We start from the raw sequence: 22,034 nt of genomic DNA on the forward strand, positions 1-22,034 counted from the left end.
AGAGCATCTGAATCAGCAAAGTTGGGGAATATTTCCATAGAGTAGTAACATTTATTCTGAGTTTTGATGGACAAATAGGAGCTAAGGAGATGAAGGAAAGAGGATCAGCCAAAAAATATATATATATATTCAAAATATTCAAAAGCTCAGAAGCATAATCTGTTTAGGGAGTAACAAGCAGTTCTCCATGAGCCTATGTATATGGGAAAGTGTAAAATACCATTCTATCCACCAAAAAAATTATGAAAGCCATTGAATGAATTAGTAACAGGAGTTAATCTGTATTTTAGAAAAGCATCAAGGACGGTTTTCTGGTAATGGCTAAGTAATTCAGACCAACCCTTTTACTGCAGACAATTAAAAATCTGGAGGATTTTTTTTAATTCTTAGAAGAATCAAAAGTCTAAAAACATAATGATGGAAACATAATCAGGCCAAGAATAGATTGAGGATTATAATTCAAAAACACTAAACCAACTTCCAGTGCCAGTCAAGATGAAGTAATTCTGCTATAGTTTTTCTCTCCTGTTGCTTACAGCTAAAAATGCTGAAATACATATAAAGCAACTACTTTAGGACTCTGAAAAGTAAGCAAAGGCAGGTAGATTAGAGAAAAAAATAAAATTTTGAAAAAATGACTCATGTGAAGGTGAGTTTCCTCTTTAGGTTTTTTCCTATCTTCCCTCCTAACATTCGCCAAATGTAAGGCCCCAGCAGAACTGTAACAGGAAACATGAGCAGCAAAAGGAAATCCTGATTTTTTTCTTTTTTTCCCCTCTCTCAGCCCTGTCCCAAGAATGGACCTGGTAGTAGAAGAGCAGCATCCATGGCAGCAAGGACATACGAAACCCCAAGAGAAACTCTCTTCTTTCTGGGCCCAAGGCTCATTTCTCCCATGGGGGAGAAATCTTAAAGACAGCTTCAAAAGAGGATTACCTAATTATGTCACAAGTCCCATGGGGAAAAGGGCAGAATATACACGCACAAGACAGACCCAAAATAAATATAGCAAGGGCTTTGAAAACTAAAGTTCAATATAAATTACTACCCACATCCCAGATCTAATCTTGAGTGGAGCATACAAGAAACAGAGCCAGACCAGTATACCAAAGGCTTTGAAAACTGAACTGATTGATATTAGAACCTAGCACACAGAAGGCAAGATAGAATTTGTGATCTGATCCAGAGTTGACTGCCTGCTATAAAATAAACAAACATACACTGTCCTGGGGATTTTGAAAGGACCAAGATTCTCACAACACAGAATTTCAAAATGTCCAGGAGATAATCAAAACTTTTCAACATTCAAAGAACCAGGAAAATGTGACATCATTCTAGGTCTCAAGCAAATAATCGTAGATAATGAAGTACACAATGAGATAAACAACTAGAATCTAGAGAACAACACAACAGAATAAACCCCTTTAATAAACTTTATTAAAACCTTAATAAGTTTAATTTTCTATGTTCATGGAGATAAAAATCTGAGCTTAAAAATTCCAGCAAATAACACTAGTGAACATCATGTATTAAATCACTATGTTGCATACCTGAAACGAATGTAACACTGTCCACCAACTTTATGTTAAAGAAAAATTTCAGCAACAAACCTGAAAGTCTAAGAAGTGATACTACAGATATTTTAAAGACCAGCTAATAGATACAGAACCAGAAAATGCAATAACAAAAATTAGAACTTCAGTTGATGAATTAAAAAACAAACTAGAAGTAGCTAAATAGAAAATCGGTGTACTGGAAGACAGATTAGAAGAAATCTTCCTGAGTGGCACACAAGAAAAAAAAGATGAAAAACGTATACAAGGCAGAAATATCAAAGGTAACAGCACAGTGGCCTCATTGACTTGAAAATATTAAATAGGCTTTCATCTAAGGGACTTTGCACTTACTATTTCCCAAAATAACTACATGGCTCACTCCCTCCTCCACTTACTAGGGTTTCTAAAATACTCCCCCAATCACCCTACCCCAAACTACTCTTTCCTTAAGCAGTTATCATCACCCAACATATAACTGGTTTATGGTCTGTGTCCCTCCACTAGGGTACATACTCCTTAAAAGCAGAACCTTTCACTGCTCTCTTCCTCAGCATTCAGAATATTTCACAACACAAAGGAGGCACTTTAAAAGCTGGTGAATGAATAAAGAAGACAGAAAAATCCAACAGCAAAAGGAAAAACTTAAGAATCTAGATGGAGTTTACATTAATAAAGACTTTTTACAGGAAAAAACTATCTACACATCATATCAAGATATACTCACTGGTTCATTAAAGAAATCACCTAAAATTTTTTGAAGATCCTTCAAATCTCTCTCACCATCTATCTCTGACTTAGAGAACATAAAACTAAGCAGAGGGGGGAAAAAAAACTAGCAGCCTTGTCTCTATGGCCCAGGTTACTTTCTACAAAGCAGTCAACACACCATCCCTCTACACCCATCAATGTATACTTTTCATCACTTTTTATATAGAGATGGAAAAGCTAATATAGAAAGTTGGACAAACAGGATGCAGCAGAGGAAGCTGGTAGTGATGCACTACATTCTGGAAAACATAGAATAGTTCTAAAAGCAAAGTACTAAATGCAGGGACAAATAATTTAAAAAGCTAGCAAAAATGCATACTGGAAAGAAAGAGAGGAGGAGGAGGACAAGGAAGAGGCAAGGGGGAAGGAAAAGGAAGAGGGGGAGGAGGAGAAAAAGAAAAAAGAAGAGGAAGGAGGAGGAGCAGAATTAAATTAACAAATTTAATTCTCAAAACACCACTAAGAGGCATGTTATTAATCAATAAACAGTGGGTCAGAGACTATATAACTTATCCAAGGTCAAGTAGACAGGAAATGAAAGTTTAAACTTGAGCATAAACTGTCTAACTGTTAAGCCCAGGCTCTTATACAATAAGCTGTGTGATATTAAAATTTTAGCAATCCTGAAAAAGCAGATAGACAGTATATCCTAATACATTCTTGGCAGAAACAAAGTACAGCTAGTGTGAAAATAAGGACAAAGATAAAAGTATTATTTTTGAAAATAAGATTATGTTTTCCATCAAAATGAAAATTCCTGTAAGTAAAATCAAAATATGCATAAAATGAAAATGTATACTCTCACATAAATACCACAACCTTATTTGAATATTTTAAAAGCATGTTTCTTTAGGAGAAACTTGAGAATTCTATTTAGATTGGAAATAAATATTGCACTACTCTTAAGCACTACGCCTTCAGCATAGCCCTCTGCCAGTAGTTTCTATTATAAACATGGTTATGTATCAAAATTCAATACGCTGGTTGTTCCAGACAGAAAGATTAGTCTAAAGATCACATTTTACCTGAAATAAGAACTACAAATGTCAGATATCTATCTTTTGAAATATATTATCTTTCAAACACTGTGAGCTTTCTAAGCTCGAAGAACTGAGAATCAAATTACTTATGCAAAGAAATGGTATGAGGCATATCTAACTTTTTCAAATCAAAACCGGTTCCAAAAAGTGAAAACACACTTTCTTCCCTTCTCTACCCCCACCATTAAAATAATAATAAATTGATAAAATCACGTAAAATAAGAAAAATATTTACATTTCTTTGTCTTTTCTGCAGATCTGGCACAGGTTTCTTTCAGTAAATTACATAAATGTCTTGTAGCATTATTCCTGAAAGAAAATATAGCATCTGTGTGAGTGCAATCTGATCTCAAAGCAAAATCATACATAAAAGTTATGAAATATTGTAATAATTATTAAAGAAAGTCTCATAATACTTTAATATATGTATCACATCCATCATAAATGACTATATGAAAAAAAATGGGTTGACTGTACTATTAGCAAAGATGATTTAGTAACTACATAACTTTAAAGTAAAAAGGATAGTTCTTACTAAGTTTCTACCCAAGTAGCTATCAACAACCTTTCAGGAAACAGTTTTAGATTTGCAGAAGGAAAAAAAATATGAGAAAAGAAGGTAAGGCTTTTCGTTTACTAATTACCCCAGATATACTCTAGCTGTCTTGCCCTCAAAGCCTTAAGCGGGTCAACTTTCTGACTACCCTTTCATTACATGAATAAGACGACCTCTGAACATCTCAATAGATGCAGAAAAAACATTTAATAAAAATTCAATTATTATTTGTGATAAAAACTCTCAACAAAGTTGGGCATAAAGCAAATGTACCTCAACATAATAATGGCCATATATGATGAGTCCGCAGCTTGCATCATGTTCAGAAAAAGTAAAAAGCCAAAAGCTTTTCCTCTAACATTGGGAACAAGACAAGAATACCCCCTCTCACCACTCTTATTCAGCATTGTATTGGAAGGACTAGTCAGAACAATTAGGCAAGAAAATAAATACATTAAGGGTATGCAAATTGGAAAAGAAAAAGAAACTCACTCTTTGCAGTTGACATGACATATAGAGAAAACTCCAAAGACCCCACCAAAAAACTGCTAGAACTAAAACACCAATTCAGCAAGGTTTGTTAAGATACAAAATCAATATACAAAAATCAGTTGCCTTTGTGTACAAAGATAATCAACTATCTGAAGGAGAAATTAAGAAAACAACCCCATTTACAACTGCATCAAAAAGATACCTAGGATTAAATTTAACCAAGGAAATAAAAGACCTAGATGCTGAAAACTATAATACATTAAGAAATTGAAGACACAAACAGAGAGTCCATGTGCATTGATTAGAAGAGTACTGTTAAAATGTCCACGTTACCTAAATGGGTCCTAATACCAATTCCAATGGGAAGGGGGCAGTTCCCCACACCAACAAGAATTCTTGGAACACCAGTTGAGTGTGTCACATTTGAATTCAATTCTGACACTGTCTTCCTGGAGGCAGCCTCAGATGCTACAAGTTAGGTCCTACAAAACTGCTGTCCCCCCAGCCCCACTTGAGATACCAGTTGCAAGCCCAAGTTGTTACCTGTACTTCTGTCCGACTGGCTATAAGAAACTCCCAACTCACTCCTTAGTTTTCAGACACCATTGACAAGCGCAGATTTGTTACCTGTACCTCTGACAAACTGCCTATAAATCTGAGGTTCCTTAGGGTCAGTTAATTTGCAGGAGCAGTCACTGAACTCTGAGAAACAACTTACTTGCTACATTACTAGTTTATTATAAAAGAATATAACTCAGAAACAGATAGAAGAAGATGCATAAGGCCAGGCAAGGGGAAAGGGTATGGAGCTTCCACGCTCTCTCTGACCTCACCACTCTCTTCAAATCTCTTCATCAAGCTCGAAGTTTTCCTGAACCCTGTCCTCTTGGGCTTTCATGGATGCTTAGTTATGTAATCATGATTGATTAAATCATTGGTCAATGAGTACTGATTCAACTTCCAGACCCTCTCCCCTTCCCACGGTAGAGGGTGGGTGTGGAAAGGGATGGAAAGTTCCAACCCTCTAATCACACTGTCGTTCTCCTGGCAACCAGACTCATCCTTAAGTGGGTTCCAAAAGTCACCCCATTAACATAACAAGAGAGAACTTTTGTCACTCTCAGCACTTAGAAAATTCCAAGGATTTTGGAGGTGATGAGGAGGGTGGATGAAAACCAAATATATATATTTATATGAGAAATACATATTTGGTCATCTGAATGACCAAGTATTTTTTTTCTTATGAATAACACACTACTCAAAACAATTTATGGAATCAATGCAATCCCAACCAAATTTCCAATGGCATTTTTCAGAAACAGAAGAAACCTAAACTTTGTATGATATCACCAAAGAACCAAAGCAAACTTGAGAAAGAAGAGCGGGAGGAATCACACTTCCTGATTTCAAACTATATGACAAAACTATAGTAAAATCAAAACAGTCTGGGAGGTGGGGGGAGTTGGTTAAATAGGTGACAGAGATTAAGGAGTACACTTGTTGGGATGAGTACCAGGTATTGTATGGAAGTGATGAATCACTATATTGTATACCTGAAACTAATATTACACTGTAGGTTAACTAGAATTTAAATAAAACCTTTTTTTAAAAGTATGGTATTAGCATAAAAACAGACACACAGATCAACATACCCACGCATATATGGTCAGTGAATTCACTACAAAAGAGCCAAGAATATATAACGGAGAAAGGAAAGTCCCTTCAATAAATGGTGTTGGGAAGGGGTACCTTGGTGGCTGGCTCAGTCAGTTAAGCGTCCAACTTGGGCTCAGGCCATGATCTCACAGTTTGTAAGTTCAAGCCCATGTCAGGCTCTGTGCTGACAGGTCTCTCCCTGTCTCTCAAAAATAGACACTAAAATTTTTTAAAAATAAATGGCATTGGGAAAACAGGACTACTATCTTACAGCATACACAAAATCAATTCAAAATGGATTAAAGACTTGAACCTAAGACCTGAAACTGTAAGACTCCTAGAAAACACCAGTGGTAAGTTCCTTGACATTGGTCTTAGAAATGATTTTTTTGGATTTGACATACAATAATTAACAAGTGGGACCACATCAAATTTAAAAGCTTCCGGGGGGTGCCTGGGTGGCACAGTTGGTTAAGCACTGACTTTGGCTCAGGTCATGATCTTACGGTTCGTGGGTTCGAGCCTCACATCGGGCTCTGTCCTAACAACTCAGAGGCTGGAGACTGCTTTCAATTCTGTGTCTCCTTCTCTTTCTGCCCCTCCCCTGCTTGTGCTCCGTGTGTCTGTGTCTCTCTCTCAAAATAAACATTAAAAAAATTATTAAAAAAAGACATGACAACCAAAATCAATGATCAATATTTTAAAAACAATTAAAAAATAAAAATAAATAAAATAAAAGCTTCTGCACAGCCAAGGAAACTACCAACAAAATGAAAAGCCAAACTACTAAATGGGAGAATATATTTGCTAATCATTCTGCCATACATTTGTCAAATAGTTATGTTACATACCTAAAACTAATGTCATATATTATACCAATGTATTTTTTTAGAAAGTTCAATACAATGTAGTCTCATATCTTCCAAATCTCATTAAATGTCAATGAAAGTTTTTAAAAAGAGGGAAAAAAAAGACCTCTAGATGTCCTGTTAAAGTTATCATACATTCAGCAGTTAGATGTAATTTTCCATCTCATAAATTTTCCATAGAAATGAACTGTTACAAATTAATCATTAATAATGAATTTTGGGGAGCGCCTGGGTGGCTCAGTCGGTTCAGCATCCAACTTTGGCTCAGGTCATAATCTCACGGTTCGTGGGTTCGAGCCCTGCGTCGGGCTCTGTGCTGACAGCTCAGAGCCTGGAGCCTGCTTCAGATTCTGTGTCTCCCTCTGTCTCTGACCCTCCCTGCTCATGCTGTCTCTCTCCCTCTCTCTCAGAAATAAAATATTTTTAAAAAATTATTTAAAAAATAATGAATTTTGGGGTTTAATATTTTTAAGAGAGAAAGCACAAGCAGGCAAGAGGCAGAGAGGGGGACAGAGGATCCAGAGTGGGCTCTGTGGTGACAGCAGTGCAAGCCACAAACTGCGAGATCATGACTAGAGCTGAAGTCAGACACACAGCCAACACAGCCACCCAGGTGCCTCTCATTAATAACGATTTTTAGGGGCACCTGGGTGACTCAGTCAAGTGTGGGACTCAATTTCAGATCAGGTCATGACCTCACTGTCCATGAATTTAAGCCCCACATTTGGCTATCAGCACAGAGCCTGCTTGGGATTGTCTCCCTTTGTCTGCCCCTCCCCCACTTGCTCACACGTGCGTGCACACTCTCTTTCTCTCAAAAAAATAAACTTTGAAAAAAATAATGATTTTTAAATCTACATTATTAGGTTAGTAAAATGCAAAAGTTAGATTATTACATAGACCATATCCTTTGACATTTTCAATAAACAAATGAAAAAGAAGTCACTGAAATCAAGGGTGGTTTTTTGGTCTGCTTTTCAAAAATGTTTACTTATTTTTTTTATTTAAATCAGGAGTAGTCCACATACAGGGTTATATCGGTTTCAGGTATACAATATAGTGATTCTACAATTCCACATATTACTCAATGTTCATCATGATAAATGTCCTCCTAATCCCCTTTACCTATTTCACCCATCCACCCACCCACCTCCCCTCTGGTAACCATCTGTTTGTTCTCTATAGATAAGAGTCTATTTTTGGTGTGCCCTTTTTCCCTTTGTTCATTTGTTTCTTAAATTCCACATGAGTGAAAGCTGGAGGTATCACAATTCCAGATTTCAACTTCTATTAGAAATCGAGTGATCGAAACTGTATGGTACTGGCACAAAAAGAGACACGTAGGTTAACAGAACAGAAAATAAAACACAGAAATAAACCCACAATTATGTGGTCAACTCATCTTCAACAAAGGAGGCAAGAATACATAATGGGAAAAAGTCTCTTCAACAAAAGGTACTAGAAAAAGTGGACAGCTAATGCAAAGCAATGAAACTGGACCACTTTCTTACACTATACACAAAAATAAATTCAAAATGGATGAAAGGCCTAAATGTGAGACCAAAAATCATAAAAATCTTTGCCAATTTGATATATATATATTTTTTTTTTTTTTTTTTTTATTTCTAGACGAGAGAGAGAGACAGCGTGAGCAGGGGAGGGTCAGAGAGAAGGAGTCACAGACTGAAACAGGCTCCAGGCTCTGAGCTGGCAGTCAGCACAGAGCCCGACGCGGGGCTCGAACCACGAACCGCGAGATCATGACCTAAGCGAAAGTCGGACGCTTAACCGACTAAGCCACCCAGGCGCCCCAAATCTTTGCCAATTTGGATGCCTTTTATTTCTTTTTGTCTGGTTGCCCTAGAAGGGAGCACAGGCGTATCACCTGTACAACATCTTTCTAGATAGGTCTTCTGAGACAAGGGAAACAAAAGCAAAAATAATGTCGGGACCACATCAAAATAAAAAACTTCTGCACAGCAAACAATCAACAAAATGAAAAAACAACCTACTGAACAGGAGAAGATATTTGCCAATGATGTATCTGATAGAGGGTTAGTATCCAAAATATACAAAGAACTTATAAAACTCAACACACACAAAAACCTGATAATCCAATTTAAAAATGGGCAGAAGACATAAACCGTTCTCCAAAGACGACATACATATGGCCAGACACCTGAAAAGATGTTCAACATCACTAATCAACAGGGAAATGCAAATCACAATCACAACACCTGTCAGAATGGCTAAAATCAAAAACACAAGAAACAACAAGTGTTGGCGAGGATGTGGAGAAAAAAGGACCCTTATGCCCTATGGGAATGTAAACTGTTGCAGCCACTTTGGAAAACAGTATGGAGGTTGCTCAAAAAAATTTTAAAACAGGGGCACCTCGATGACTCAGTCAGTTGAGCGTCCGGCTTCAGCTCAGGTCATGATCTCGCGGTTTGTGGGTTCAAGCCCCACGTCAGGCTCTGTGCTGACAGCTAGCTCAGAGCCTGGAGCCTGTTTTAGATTCTGTGTCTCCCTCTCTCTGACCCTCCCCTGCTCACGCTGTCTCTCTCTCTCTCAGAAATAAATAAAAAGTAAATAAATAAAAAATAAAAAAATAATTAAAAACAGAACTACCACATGATCCAGTAATACCCAAAGAATAGAGAAACACTAATTTGAAGGGATATACACAGTCTTATGTTTACTGACGAATCATAGAACATAATATAGAAACAGCCCAAGTGGCCACTGATAGATAAATGGATAAAGATGCAGTGTATACATACATACACACACACACACACACACACAAATATACAAACAGCGGAATATATCACTGAGCCATAAAAAAGAATGTAATTTTCCTATTTGCAACAACATGGATGGATCTCGAGAGTATAATGCTAAGAAAAATAAGTCAGAGAAAGAGTACTTTTGTTTTATTTTCAAAGCCTGTGACTGTTCTCTAGTACAGAGCAGTAGCTCCCAAAGTCTGATCCTTGGACCAGTAGCATCCACATCACTTGTTAGAAAAGCAAATTCTGAAGCCCTATTCCACTGAATCAGAAATTCTAGGGGGGTGGGAGGGGAAGGGAGAGGATAACAGTATATTCTTTAACAAGCTTTGCAGATAATTCAGATGCTTGCAAAAATGTGAGAACCACTGGTCTAGAGAGGGACTTTTTTGTTAGAGGTTTTGTAAAAATCAGAACAAGTGACCATAAACCTAATTCTTCAGATACAATTTGAAAAAACCTCAGCCTCTTCCTGTTAATTTATGGTGAGGAGTAAAGGACAAAAGTGCCTTTACCGATATGCTCCCCGAACCGCCAAGACCCTGTGGGCAGCACAGCCTGGTATAAAACCAGCCACATATCCATATACAAGCACTCATCCAAACAAATAAATATTTATTTCAATTCTACTATGTACTCACAATGGCTCAATTTTAGAATTCTTAAAACACTTCACTGGCTTCAAAACGACCATCTACAGCAGTTTTCAATCTTTTTTTTCCCCTAGAACCAAAATTCTCTTACAAAATGAAATCCTAGGGGCGCCTGGGTGGCTCAGTCGGTTAAGCGGCCGACTTCGGCTCAGGTCGTGATCTCGCAGTCTGTGGGTTCGAGCCCCGGGCTCTGTGCTGACAGCTCAGAGCCTGGAGCCTGTTTTAGATTCTGTGTCTCCCTCTCTCTCTGACCCTCCCCTGCTCATACTCTGTCTCAAAAATAAATAAATGTTAAAAAATTAAAAAAAAAAAAAGAAAAGAAATCCTAACTGGATACACAAGATTTTAAACTACATTTAAAAAATAAAACTGTTCTGGGGCGCCTGGGTGGCTTAGTCGGTTAAGTGTCCGACTTTCGCTTAGGTCATGATCTCGCGGTTCGTGGGTTCGAGCCCCGCGTCGGGCTCTGTGCTGACTGCCAGCTCAGAGCCTGGAGCCTGTTTCAGAGTCTGTGTCTCCCTCTCTCTCTGACCCTCCCCTGCTCACGCTGTCTCTCTCTCTCTCTCCTAGAAATATATAAAAATATTTAAAATAAATAAATAAATAAAACTGTTCTTGTTGAAGGGAGCCATAGCTATAGCCAATCAGCCTTTCTCTGGCCCACTCTTCTGCAGCCCCTACCCTCTACCCCCACTTCAAGATAAAATCAAAACTCTTTAGCGCATCAAAATACCAGAGTCACAACCTCTAATTCCCCTCCTGGCTAACTCCTATACGTCCTTTGGACATCCTCATCTATGGACAGCTTTCTCTTCTCTGATAACTATCACCATCATAGGCATGCCGCAGGGCTTGATAAGGGTTTAAGTCATCAAATTATCTAAACAAATTCCAGATAGGAGTCTGTCAAATCAAATCTTGCTTTTTAAAGTCTTTTCTGAAGTATTTAATTGTGGATGCTTCAGGTTTTACTGCTGAAATTTGAAAATTGAGACACTTATATATGAAAATCAAATCATATATAAGGTCCTATGCTCCATTTAAAAAAAAAACCTTCCAAATTATCTAAACTATCTCAAAAGTCTTTTTCTCCTCAAAAAGTCAATAAATTAAAGTGCCCATTTCCTGTCAAACTTCTATTCTAGGCCAGGCATACATATGGTTTTGAAATACCCAAAGTCTCTTTCAAATCTCTATCCCTTTTAGAAAGTCATGATCAGTGAATAGGCCGGTCAATTATATTAAATCTGTCATCCAAAAATCAAGTCACTTGACCTTAAGTGCAACTTTGTTTCTTACCAACATTTTTTGACAAAGCTCTTACCCTAAATGTCAAGGTTCTTTCAGATGACAAATGACAATTCAGCATTTGAGGGCAATACTGACACACAACTCAAGCAAGTGCTTAAAATAGAAGATCACATCCCAAATAAACTCACTAGGCTAAAATAAGCAAATCAGAGAACTCTAGATGCTGCTGAGGATGTGGAGAAACAGGCACCCTCCTACACTGTTGGTGGGAATGTAAACTGGTACAGCCCCTCTGGAAAACAGTGTGGAGGTTCCTCAGGAAACTAACAATAGAACTCCCATATGACCCAGCAATAGCACTGCTAGAAATTTACCCAAGGGATACAGAAATGCTGAAGCATAGGAACACATGTACCCCAATGTTCATAGCAGCACTCTCCACAATAGCTAAAACATGGAAAGAGCCTAAGTGTCCATCAACGGACGAATGGATCAAGAAGATGTGGTTTATATATACGATGGAATACTACACAGCAATGAGAAACAATGAAATCTGGCCATGTGTAGCAACATGGATGGACCTTGAGGGTGTTATGCTGAGCGAAATAAGTCAGGCAGAGAAGGACAAATATCATATGTTTGCAAGTATAGGAGGATTAGGAGGAACTTAACAGAGGAACAAGGGGGAGAAGAAGGGGAGAAATGGGGGAAAGGGAGAGAGGCAAACCATGAGAGACTCTTGAATGCTGACAAAAACTGAGGACTGATGGATGTGGGGGGTGGGGGAGGGGATGGGCATGGAGGAGGGCACTTGTGGGGATGAGCACTGGGCATTATGTGGAAACCAATTTGACAATAAACTATTTGTAAAAAAAGAAAAAAAAATTTAAAAAAACAAAATAAACTCACTACCTCTCACCTCAAAAAATGGCATATATCCCATGTCACACTACACTAAATTACAATATACTATGTAACCCAACAGTCACAGCATTAACAAAAAATTCACACGTTCATTAATGGAGGTTAACAGCAAACTTAAGAAAGCTCACAAGTCATCAAATACTGGTATTAGGGGGACAGATACAGTAGGAACTCAGTCACATATTCTACGAAAGAGACCAAATATACAATAGGCACACAATATTAGAAACTTCCTCTTTATTCTCCCTTCTCCCTAATAACCAAACCTCGAGCAGGCAGGGGAAAAAATTAAGGTTTAATATTTAAATTTTATCTGGGAAGTCACAGGTTCTCTTTTTAAGTTTATTTCCTTATTTAAGTAATCTCTGACCCCAATACTGGGCTCAATCTCATGACCCTGAAATCAAGAGTCACATGCTCTTCCAACTGAGCCAGCCAGGCACCTCCACAGGTTGTCTTCAATTGGGCTAAAACAATTTGTCGTTAAGAGCCTTTTTCACTTATCAGCAACTTCACTGACAAGGTGAAAGGTCTTCTAAACCATATATAGCAAGCAAGTAGGAATAAATAAGTTTTGTACTCTTTGTGGAACCATACATTACATTCTAACTATTCGGTATCTACTTGGCAGATGAATTATTAAACAATTACATGTTTCTATTAAATTCTATAGGATATAATCCAAAGGAGATAAGAGGATATAAAATAAGGCTTAGCTACAGCCTAGAACAAAAGGAAGGAAAAGTTAACGAGGATACTAAAATTTTAAGCTAATGTTAATGGAACAATCATTAGACCACTGACAAAACAGGAACTTGAGAGTAAGAATTAGCTTGGAGCTAAATTGAGCATTATTCTATAAACGCTGTACCTAAAATACTGCAACAAACAGAAAGGTAGACAACATACGTAGGCAGTTGTAGATACAGGATTATCAGATACCTTTTTGATACGCAGTAATGGTTTTGCCTACCTGACATTTTAGAAAGTGTAAAAAGTATTAGTCAGTGACCACTGTTTGCCAAATACAAGAATGTAAAATAACTAGGTCTTCCTCCTCTCACAGTACTCAGGTAGAATTCTCTATGTAAGTTAATACATAATAGAAAGTGTTCAATAAATTTCTGGAAATTATTTTAACAAACCTGGAATAAAGAACAAATTCATTAAATGATTACTTACTCTTTTATTAAATCTTTATTTTCTTGAATTCGTTCTTCTAATTTCAAACTTATTTTTTCATTTTCAAACTAATTAACAAAACAGAAGAACAGTTCATCACATTTTGCTTAGCAAAACAAACATGAGTATAATGATTAAGCAGCATTTCTCTGCTAACAACTAAGAAGTGTAAAACTCCTTTGCACATAAAAAACTATTTTTATCACAATTTATGGGTCTCACTTTCACAGATCTAAATCAAGTTTGCTGAATCATCTCTATAAAGTATCCAACAATGTTTTAGTGCAGTATTATCATCCCTAAACATTTTTAAATGATGTTTTATCTTTGTCCTAACCCAATGCTGGATTTTCAACATTCTTCTTTTACTAGGCCACAAAACTAAATCTGAACAGCTTCAAATATAGTTTTAACCACAAATGTCATATTCTAATAAAAGACATTTATTTCAAACAAAACATCAGTAATAGGAATTAAAAATTAAGCCTATAATTAGAATCATTAAATCAATCTTTACCTAATTTATTATTTCCCTAACCGTTTGCATTAAAGCTCTATACAACTTGTCCTCTGTGTTCATCCTAAAGTTGAAACGCAGTATCAGTGAAACTTAAAAAAACTACTGTCCTTAAAATCCACATCACAGAAATACTCTATTTTAAATACTATTATGACAGAATCTAATATACTAAATTCTCAATTCCAAATCTCATTATACCTGTAGTTCTTGAATGGCTTTCCGCTGTGCTTCAATTATCTTTCTATTTTCTTGTAACTTATTTTCTTTCTGCTTCAATTCAGAGTCTATATCCACTTTCCACTTCTTGATCTTTTCAGCCTCCTTATACAGTTTTGAATACAGTCTGCTCATTGGCTCTGAATTCTATTAAAACAAATAGGTTTTCAAAGACTGGTTAACTAAAATTATGAACAATTAACAAACTACAGCTGCCTACTGAAAATATCCAAGTACCTTAGTAGTTGAGAATAAATCTCTCCTCAATTTATGCCCTAATATCCTGCTGAAAACTACATTAACACTTTAAAAATAAGAAAGCAGTATTAGCACCTTAACTTAATCAACTGACCAGTAACTTTTGTAATGCCCTGCTGACTATAATCAAATACATTCAAGATGTACCCAAGCCAGAAATTGGAAATATTTTAATCAGTGAGAGAGTCTGGCTGATTGAAAGCTAAAGCCAATCACTCTACAGTATATTTATAAATTTTTACCATGGTCTTAAAATATTTTGGTTATATAGTTTGAAGAATTACTTAAAGGACATGAATTTTAAAATATAATGACAAAAAATACAGTTAACAGAAGATCTAGCTTTCATTTATTCTCAGGTTCTATTTAGATTTTATTTGGATTTCCTGCATTATCCATTTCAACATTATACAGTAATGTCAGAGTTTATATTTTTTAAATCATACTGATTTCTGTTTGTTGATAGTTCTTTGTTATCAAAATAGATGAATATTAAATTCTGTGCTGTTATAATCACAACAAACATACAGCATTTTATCAGGCCACGGACTTTCTCTCTGTTGGTTTGGGTATTTTTTGTTTTGTTTTTAACTAGATCCACACCCAATGTGGGGCTTGAACTAAGGACCCTGAGGTTAAGAGTCACATGTTCTAGGAGCTCCTGGGTGGCTCAGTCAGTTAAGCACCCAACTCAAGTAATGACCTCACATTTCATCAAGCCCCTTTCAGGCTCTGTGCTGTCAGCCTGAGATTCTCTGTCTCTTTCTCTCTGTCCCTCCTCTGCTTGTGCTCTGTCTCTCTCAAAATATATAGAAAAAGATTCCTTGAACAGCAAACCAGCCAATCACATCTATTAATTAGTTTTATTTGTAAAATAGTGACTTGATTCTCAGCCTTTTCACAGGCTGAGCCTATGAAATTGTAGCCACAACCCCTCTTCTATTCTTGCTATGGTTTATAATTAAATTGCCCCAAAGGATGGTTGTTTGCATAACCCAGAAAAATACAGAAGCCTGGTGTTTCAACAACTTTAAAGGAAAAACAAAGGAAGGAAAAGGATTTTGAAGGATATGACTTAAAACATAAACCAAATTTTAATCCTTTAGAAGCGTCAAAAGAAAGATATATACAAATAACAATAAATGATACTCCAATCACAATAAATTTAATAGGGATGGGCAAACTTCTGACCTCAAAATCAGAGTCTTTTAGTCCTTCCTGGTAGTGACAACTGTCAGTGTTATCAACCTAAAAAAATGAATAATTGTTTCCTGTAAGAAAATATTTCTGATGAGAGTTTCCAAATAGTAGCAATTAAATACTGAAGGCTACTAATCCAACAAATAAAGAATTTTTTTCCAAACAAGCAACTCAAGACCTAAACATATTACATTATAGCACAATACACCATACTTAACTGACCTGTTCAAGCATGGGCAAAATCTTAACTTTTTGTAAAGCAGGATCTGCAAAATAAAAAACAACCGATATTAAATATGCCAACATCTTATTTTTTGTATCAAGTATTATATCTAGTTTTAATGTCAAGGCTATCAAATATAATCCTTATATTTTAAGTATCTAGCAACCTGTATGTAAAAAACAGTTCTACATATAGTGATGTATTGCTTTTCGAGTTTCTTACCTGAATCCATGTTTTCCCCATCTTTGGAGAGATTAGTCATTGCAAATGGAAAAGCAAAATCATCTTCAAAACATTTGTTGAAACTCTAGAAACACAAAGAAGTTCTTAAACATACTGCTCCACCTCACTCTGGTAACTAGCAGTGAATATGTAATTGTGTATGTAATATACAAAGGCTTAAAGAAGTGACTTTAATTCTATATCCTTTAATGTATATACAGTATTTAAGACATCAAGTGCGTTTCCTATGAAAGAAAGCAAAAATTTTTTCTCTTAGAAGATACAGGTAAACTATAAATTATACATGCCTTGGAAGTATTCAATAAAAATAATATTTTATTTAATTTTAAAAGTTTGAGAGGGAGAAAAAAAAGCATGAGTCAGGGGAGGGGGAGAGGGAAAGAAAATCCCAAGCATGCTCCACATTGTCAGCATAGGGCCCAATGCAGGGCTCAACCCAGGAACCAATGGATCATGACCTGAGCCAAAGTTGGGCACTTGACCAACTGAGCCACCCAGGTGCCCCCAAAGTAACAGTGATTTTAATTAATAGCTTGATGTATTATTTTTTTCAATGTCATTATCTTTCCCTTCAGAGAATTGAGAGCCGTCTTCACTGAACAGCATTTTAATGTTATCCTCTTAGCTCTACAGACATAGGAAATTTTCTGCAGCATATAAAATTAAAATATTGCTTCATTCCATCTCCAATATAAAGTTCCACAGAGAAATGTTTAAAGCAATTTAATAGTAAAAGCTGTTTTGCCTGAGAAACTTGGTATAATTCCTTTCTGATAAGAATTCTACAACAGAAACTGTTTTTCTTTTTATCCTGTCAACGAGGAAGCTCAAAGCCAAATTTTAAGCTTAATCAGACACTAATTTTTACCAGTATATCAAATATTTGTTCAAATTTTCTTATTTTTTCCTTGATTCTACTATTCTCTGAATATACCTTTATATTTTGCTATTTCAATGTATATGGGTTATAAGTTGCCTCAAAGAGGGAGGATTCAGATTAGAGCCCATTGCATAGCCAGAGTTCTACAGCAGCAGTGATTTTTTTTAAAATGAACAATGCCTACAAACACTAAGTATGCTTATTATTCATTCAAATGAATTATTATTCATTTAAAATTCTTGGGTAATAAAAATCCTGGAAGACAGCACAGGCAGGAGTTTCTTGGACATGGGTCACAGCCATATTTTTCTAGATTGTTTCTCTTGTCTCAGGAGACCCTAAGGCAAAGAAAAGCTGTTAGGACCAAAACAAAATAAAAAGCTTCTTTCTACACAGCAAGGAAACAATCAACAAAACTAAAAAATAACCTGCTGAATGGGAGAAGATATTTACAAATGACGTATCCAATAAAGGGTTAGTATCCAGAATATATACACACCACCAACAAACCCAAATAATCCATTTCAAAAATGGGCAGAAGACAAGAAACAAATAGGTCTCCAAAGAAGACATCCAGAGGGCTGAAAGACACATGAAAAGATGCTCAACATCACTCATCATCAGGGAACTTTTAGTCAAAATCACGAGATATTGTCTGACACCTGTCAGAATGGCGAAAATCATAAACACAGGAAACAAGTGTTGGTGAGGACACAGAGAAGAAGGAAGTCTTGTGCACTGTTGGCGGGAAGGCAAATCGGTACAGCCTCTGTGGAAAAGTGTGCAGGTTCCTCAGAAAATTAAAAATAGAACTACCCCATGACCCAGCAATAGCACTACTGGGTATTTACCAACGAATATGAAAACACTAATTTGAAAAGATGTATGCACCCCTATGTTTCCTACAGCCAAGCCACGGAAGCAGCCCAAGTGTCCACTGGTAGATGAATGCATAAAGAAGCACCTGGGCAGCTCAGTCACTTAAACATCCGACTTCGGCTCAGGTCATGATCTCACGGGTTCGTGGGTTTGAGCCACGCATCAGGCTCTGTGCTGACAGCTCAGAGCCTGGAACCTGCTTTGGATCCTGTGTCTCCCTCTCTCTACCCCTCCCCCGCTCACACTGTCTGTCAAAAATAATAAACATTAAAAAAAAAACTTCTTAAAAAAGATGTGCTAAAGATATACAATATTACTGATTTATAAAAAAGAATGAAATCTTGACATTTGCAACAAGCACAGAGCTAGTCAGTATAATGCTAAGCGAAACAAGTCAGAAAAAGACAAATACCATACGATTTCGTTCATATGTGGAATTTAAGACAAAACAAAGGAGGCTACAGAGGAAAAAAGAGACAAACCAAGAAGCCAACTCCTAAACGATAGACAACAAACTGGTGAGTGCCTGAGGGAAGGTGGTGGGGAGACGCAGGAAAGAGGTGAAGGGGATTAAGAGTGCACCTATCTTGATGAGCGTAATGTACGGAACTACTGAATCACTGTATTGTACACCTGAAACTGATGTAACCCTGTATATCAAATAAATTGGATTTAAGTTTTTAAATAAATGGGGTTTGTTTTTTGCATCTATGACTTTTTATTTTTTTATTATTATTATTTTTTTTTACAAATAGTTCATTGTCAAATTAGTTTCCACATAACACCCAGTGCTCATCCCCACGATTTAAATAAATGTTTAAAAATTCTTGGGAAAATAAAGAATAATATAATGTAAAATAAAATATAAAATAAAATAAAATATAGGGCGCCTGCGGGGCTCACTCGGTTAAGTGGCCGACTTCGGCTCAGGGCATGATCTCACGGTCCGTGGGTTCGAGCCCCGCGTCGGGCTCTGTGCTGACAGCTCAGAGCCTGGAGCTGCTTCAGATTCTGTCTCCCTCTCACTACCCCTCCCCCGCTCGTGCTCTGTCTCTTAAAAATAAAAAATAAACATTAAATATTTTTAAACAAAAAATAAAACTTCTTGGGTAAATAAGGCCACATTTACTGAAGAAAAAAAAAAACCTTACACAGTATTACCGATAAGAAAATACACCGCGCCTCTTTCCTGAAGAGTTTCAAATCAAGATTCATTCGCAAATTTACCTTGAAGAAATTAGACTCTCCCAAACTCTGAGGTTTCACCGCAGACACTTGACCGCTATTTAGTCGTGGTGGTACAAACAGTTTAAAAGGCTTTTGCTTTTCCATTTCCTCTCTTCCAGGTGTTGCCCCTGCAAGCTGGGGGGGGGGGGGGGGGCCGAGGGGGAGAAAGAGTTTCACATTGTTTCTTTAACACCCTCTTTGTTTTAAAAGGCGAGGCCCGCAGGATAAATGCTGGGACGAGGAGGAGCGGATGGGACCTTTGCTACAATGAGTCCTTCGCGTGCGATTACCGGGGGGGTCAAAGCGAAGACGTCCCGCAGTTGTTCCCTCCACCCCCACCCACACCTCCACCCCCACCCCCACCCCCACTGATGGCTACGCTGGCGACGCAAAGAAGCCAGAAACTGACGACGAGGCCTCCCTGTGACAGCCCGGGACAGAAAGCTCTGGCAAATTGAATCACCACCGCCCGAGAACTACCTCAGGTTCTGACAGGGCAACGGCTACCGAGGCGCCAGCAGGAATCAAAACCGCCCGGCTCCGGGTTCGGTGGCCAGGAAAGAACTCGGGACACCTGCTCTTCCCTCTGACTACTCAGCGAAAGACCGCGGTTCCGACTAAGGCAGCACAAAGAACCTACGAGAGCTTCTGCCTCCGAACTTCAGTCAAGGCCGGAGATCGCCCCTCCTCAGCGGCCAGCAGAGAAGGGCCAGGTGCACGGCTGGTTAACGGCTAAATAACGGTCATCCGCGACCTTTGCCCCGGCTCCCGATTCTCGCGAGATTTTCCTTTGCGCTGGTAACAATTCTTCGCCGGATTCTGTTTCTCCTCAGGCGTTCTTGAGGCTTCTACCATTGTTAGAGAATGCGAGGAAAACTAGCAAGCCCCGTGACAGATTGAAGCCAAGAGTGAAAAACACACTTCCATCTTCCAAGAGTTCAGTCTTAGGGCAGAAAACAGAGGGGCAGACAATTGTAGCCACGTGTAATCATGTAAAGGGGGTGATTTTGAAAGACTGGTTAGGACACAGGAAAAGAGGCTCTAAGCAGTGGCCTGGAGAGTCAGGAGAGGGTGCGCAGTTGGGCTTCCCTTAGGGCTTCCCTCAAGAGTAGAGGGACTATAGAGAGACTGGGCTAGTCAGTGGGGAAAGAGTATACCCCTGAAGGTAGGCCAAGGCCCTGTGGTTTTGAAAGAGTACGAGGGAGTCCAACAAGTGTGGCGTAGGTGTTTGAGGACAAGGTCAGGAAATGGCAAGAATGAGACTGCAGACTTGACAGACAAGAAGGCCTTGGGTTTTAGCCTTTGTGGATGGGGAACTTGAATTCTGAGTGGAAAGGAAGGCAAGATCCAGTTCAGAAGAAAAGTTGTAGTACGAGAAGTGGTTTAGGCACACATGTGGGACTCAAGTTAGGGACACAGTTTTAATAGGCTGGGTAAGGTATGAGGAGGCGAGCCATGACAATGGTGGTGGAGATGAACAAGAGGCATCAAACGTAAAAGATATTTAGGAAGCAGAATTAATAGGATTTGGTGGCTTTTAATAGTAAGCAGTGAGAGAAGTCTCAGATGTCTTCCTGGTTTCAGGCTTGAGCGAGTAAATACAATAAATATTGTGATGCTAAGTACCTAGGTTTGAGCAATTAGAGGAGTTCCCTTCCGTTTTGAACACATTTGACTTTGTTTTGTAACTCCTATAATTGATGTTTTTCGAAAGGACTTAAATACTTTAACCAACTTTGTTTTGTGTAAATGTAATCTGAGACATCATGGTTTCTGCTAAAACTTAAAAAATTTTTGAGCTGAAAGAGATGAACCAGGTTAAGTCCTTCATTTTATATTTTAAGGAAATTGAGGTCTGTCTAAAAAAGAGTATTCCCTCAAAGAGATGATTCCAGGTTTATGCCCAAGATACCCCCTGGAGGCAATAATACATTTAAATAAGATCTTTTGAAAGTTGAAAGTATAAATTCAACGTTTCAGGTTTTTTTTAAGTTTTATAACTGCGAAAAATTTAACTATGGTCTTTTTTTCCTTTATAAAAAACCAAAATGCTACCACTCCTACTAACTTAAATTCACAGTATTTTATTTACTTACAGCCAGTCTTTCAAATAATAGCACCACAGAATTTCTCAATTCCATGTATTTCATATGAAATTTATTTTTACTAGATAGCATTCCTATCCTTACAAGGATTAAAATATTTGTGGAAAGATTTCAGTTTTAAAGAACTTCATTTTTTCTACAAAAGGTATTGGCAAAAATGTCAAAATATTGTCTGCCAGAATGAGCAGTAAATCGTGTTGAAAACATTTGAATGACTTGTCATTTTAGCTTTTTTCAATATCTTGCCATCACAAAAAATTTTTTAATTCAGACTTACAAAAGATTTCTTTTTAAAAAACATTAGGAAAAGGTAAGAGTTGAACAAAGTTTTGTTCCTCTTTAATAATTCATAAAATGCCATAACAAGAATCAGTTTAAAATGTTAGTTCTTTATCCATCAATCTGGCCTAATTAATGAGGTTCACAAACTGCCAGTATTCTGATTACAACTGTTTCCACTAGATTCTCATGTCTATAAGTAATCTATATACTTGCATTCAATTTTCTACTAAAGGGAAGCAGTAGAGTTTCTTCAGGTAAGAAC

The 22,034-nt window shown here is 37.4% G+C and overlaps 1 protein-coding gene across 2 annotated transcripts in view; it reads right to left on the reverse strand.

Annotated features, from left to right (window-relative positions):
* SYCP1 (synaptonemal complex protein 1) overlaps positions 1-19,515 on the reverse strand; it is a 130,432-nt gene extending 110,917 nt beyond the window's left edge. For both annotated transcript variants that reach the window (XM_039249065.1, XM_039249066.1), the window contains exons 1-7: positions 19,386-19,515; positions 16,379-16,463; positions 16,156-16,199; positions 15,925-15,981; positions 14,458-14,622; positions 13,740-13,807; positions 3,600-3,673 (exon numbers count right to left, since the gene is read on the reverse strand). In XM_039249065.1, coding sequence (XP_039104996.1) covers positions 3,600-3,673; positions 13,740-13,807; positions 14,458-14,622; positions 15,925-15,981; positions 16,156-16,199; positions 16,379-16,463; positions 19,386-19,490 — 598 coding nt within the window. In that variant the 5' untranslated portion in view covers positions 19,491-19,515. The remainder of the gene's footprint in view (positions 1-3,599; positions 3,674-13,739; positions 13,808-14,457; positions 14,623-15,924; positions 15,982-16,155; positions 16,200-16,378; positions 16,464-19,385) is intronic.
* Between the last annotated feature and the right edge of the window lie 2,519 nt (positions 19,516-22,034).

The sequence above is a fragment of the Hyaena hyaena genome, unplaced genomic scaffold, assembly GCF_003009895.1.
Source record: "Hyaena hyaena isolate Hyena2069 unplaced genomic scaffold, ASM300989v1 scaffold_330, whole genome shotgun sequence".
NCBI classification, from domain to species: Eukaryota; Metazoa; Chordata; class Mammalia; order Carnivora; family Hyaenidae; genus Hyaena; species Hyaena hyaena.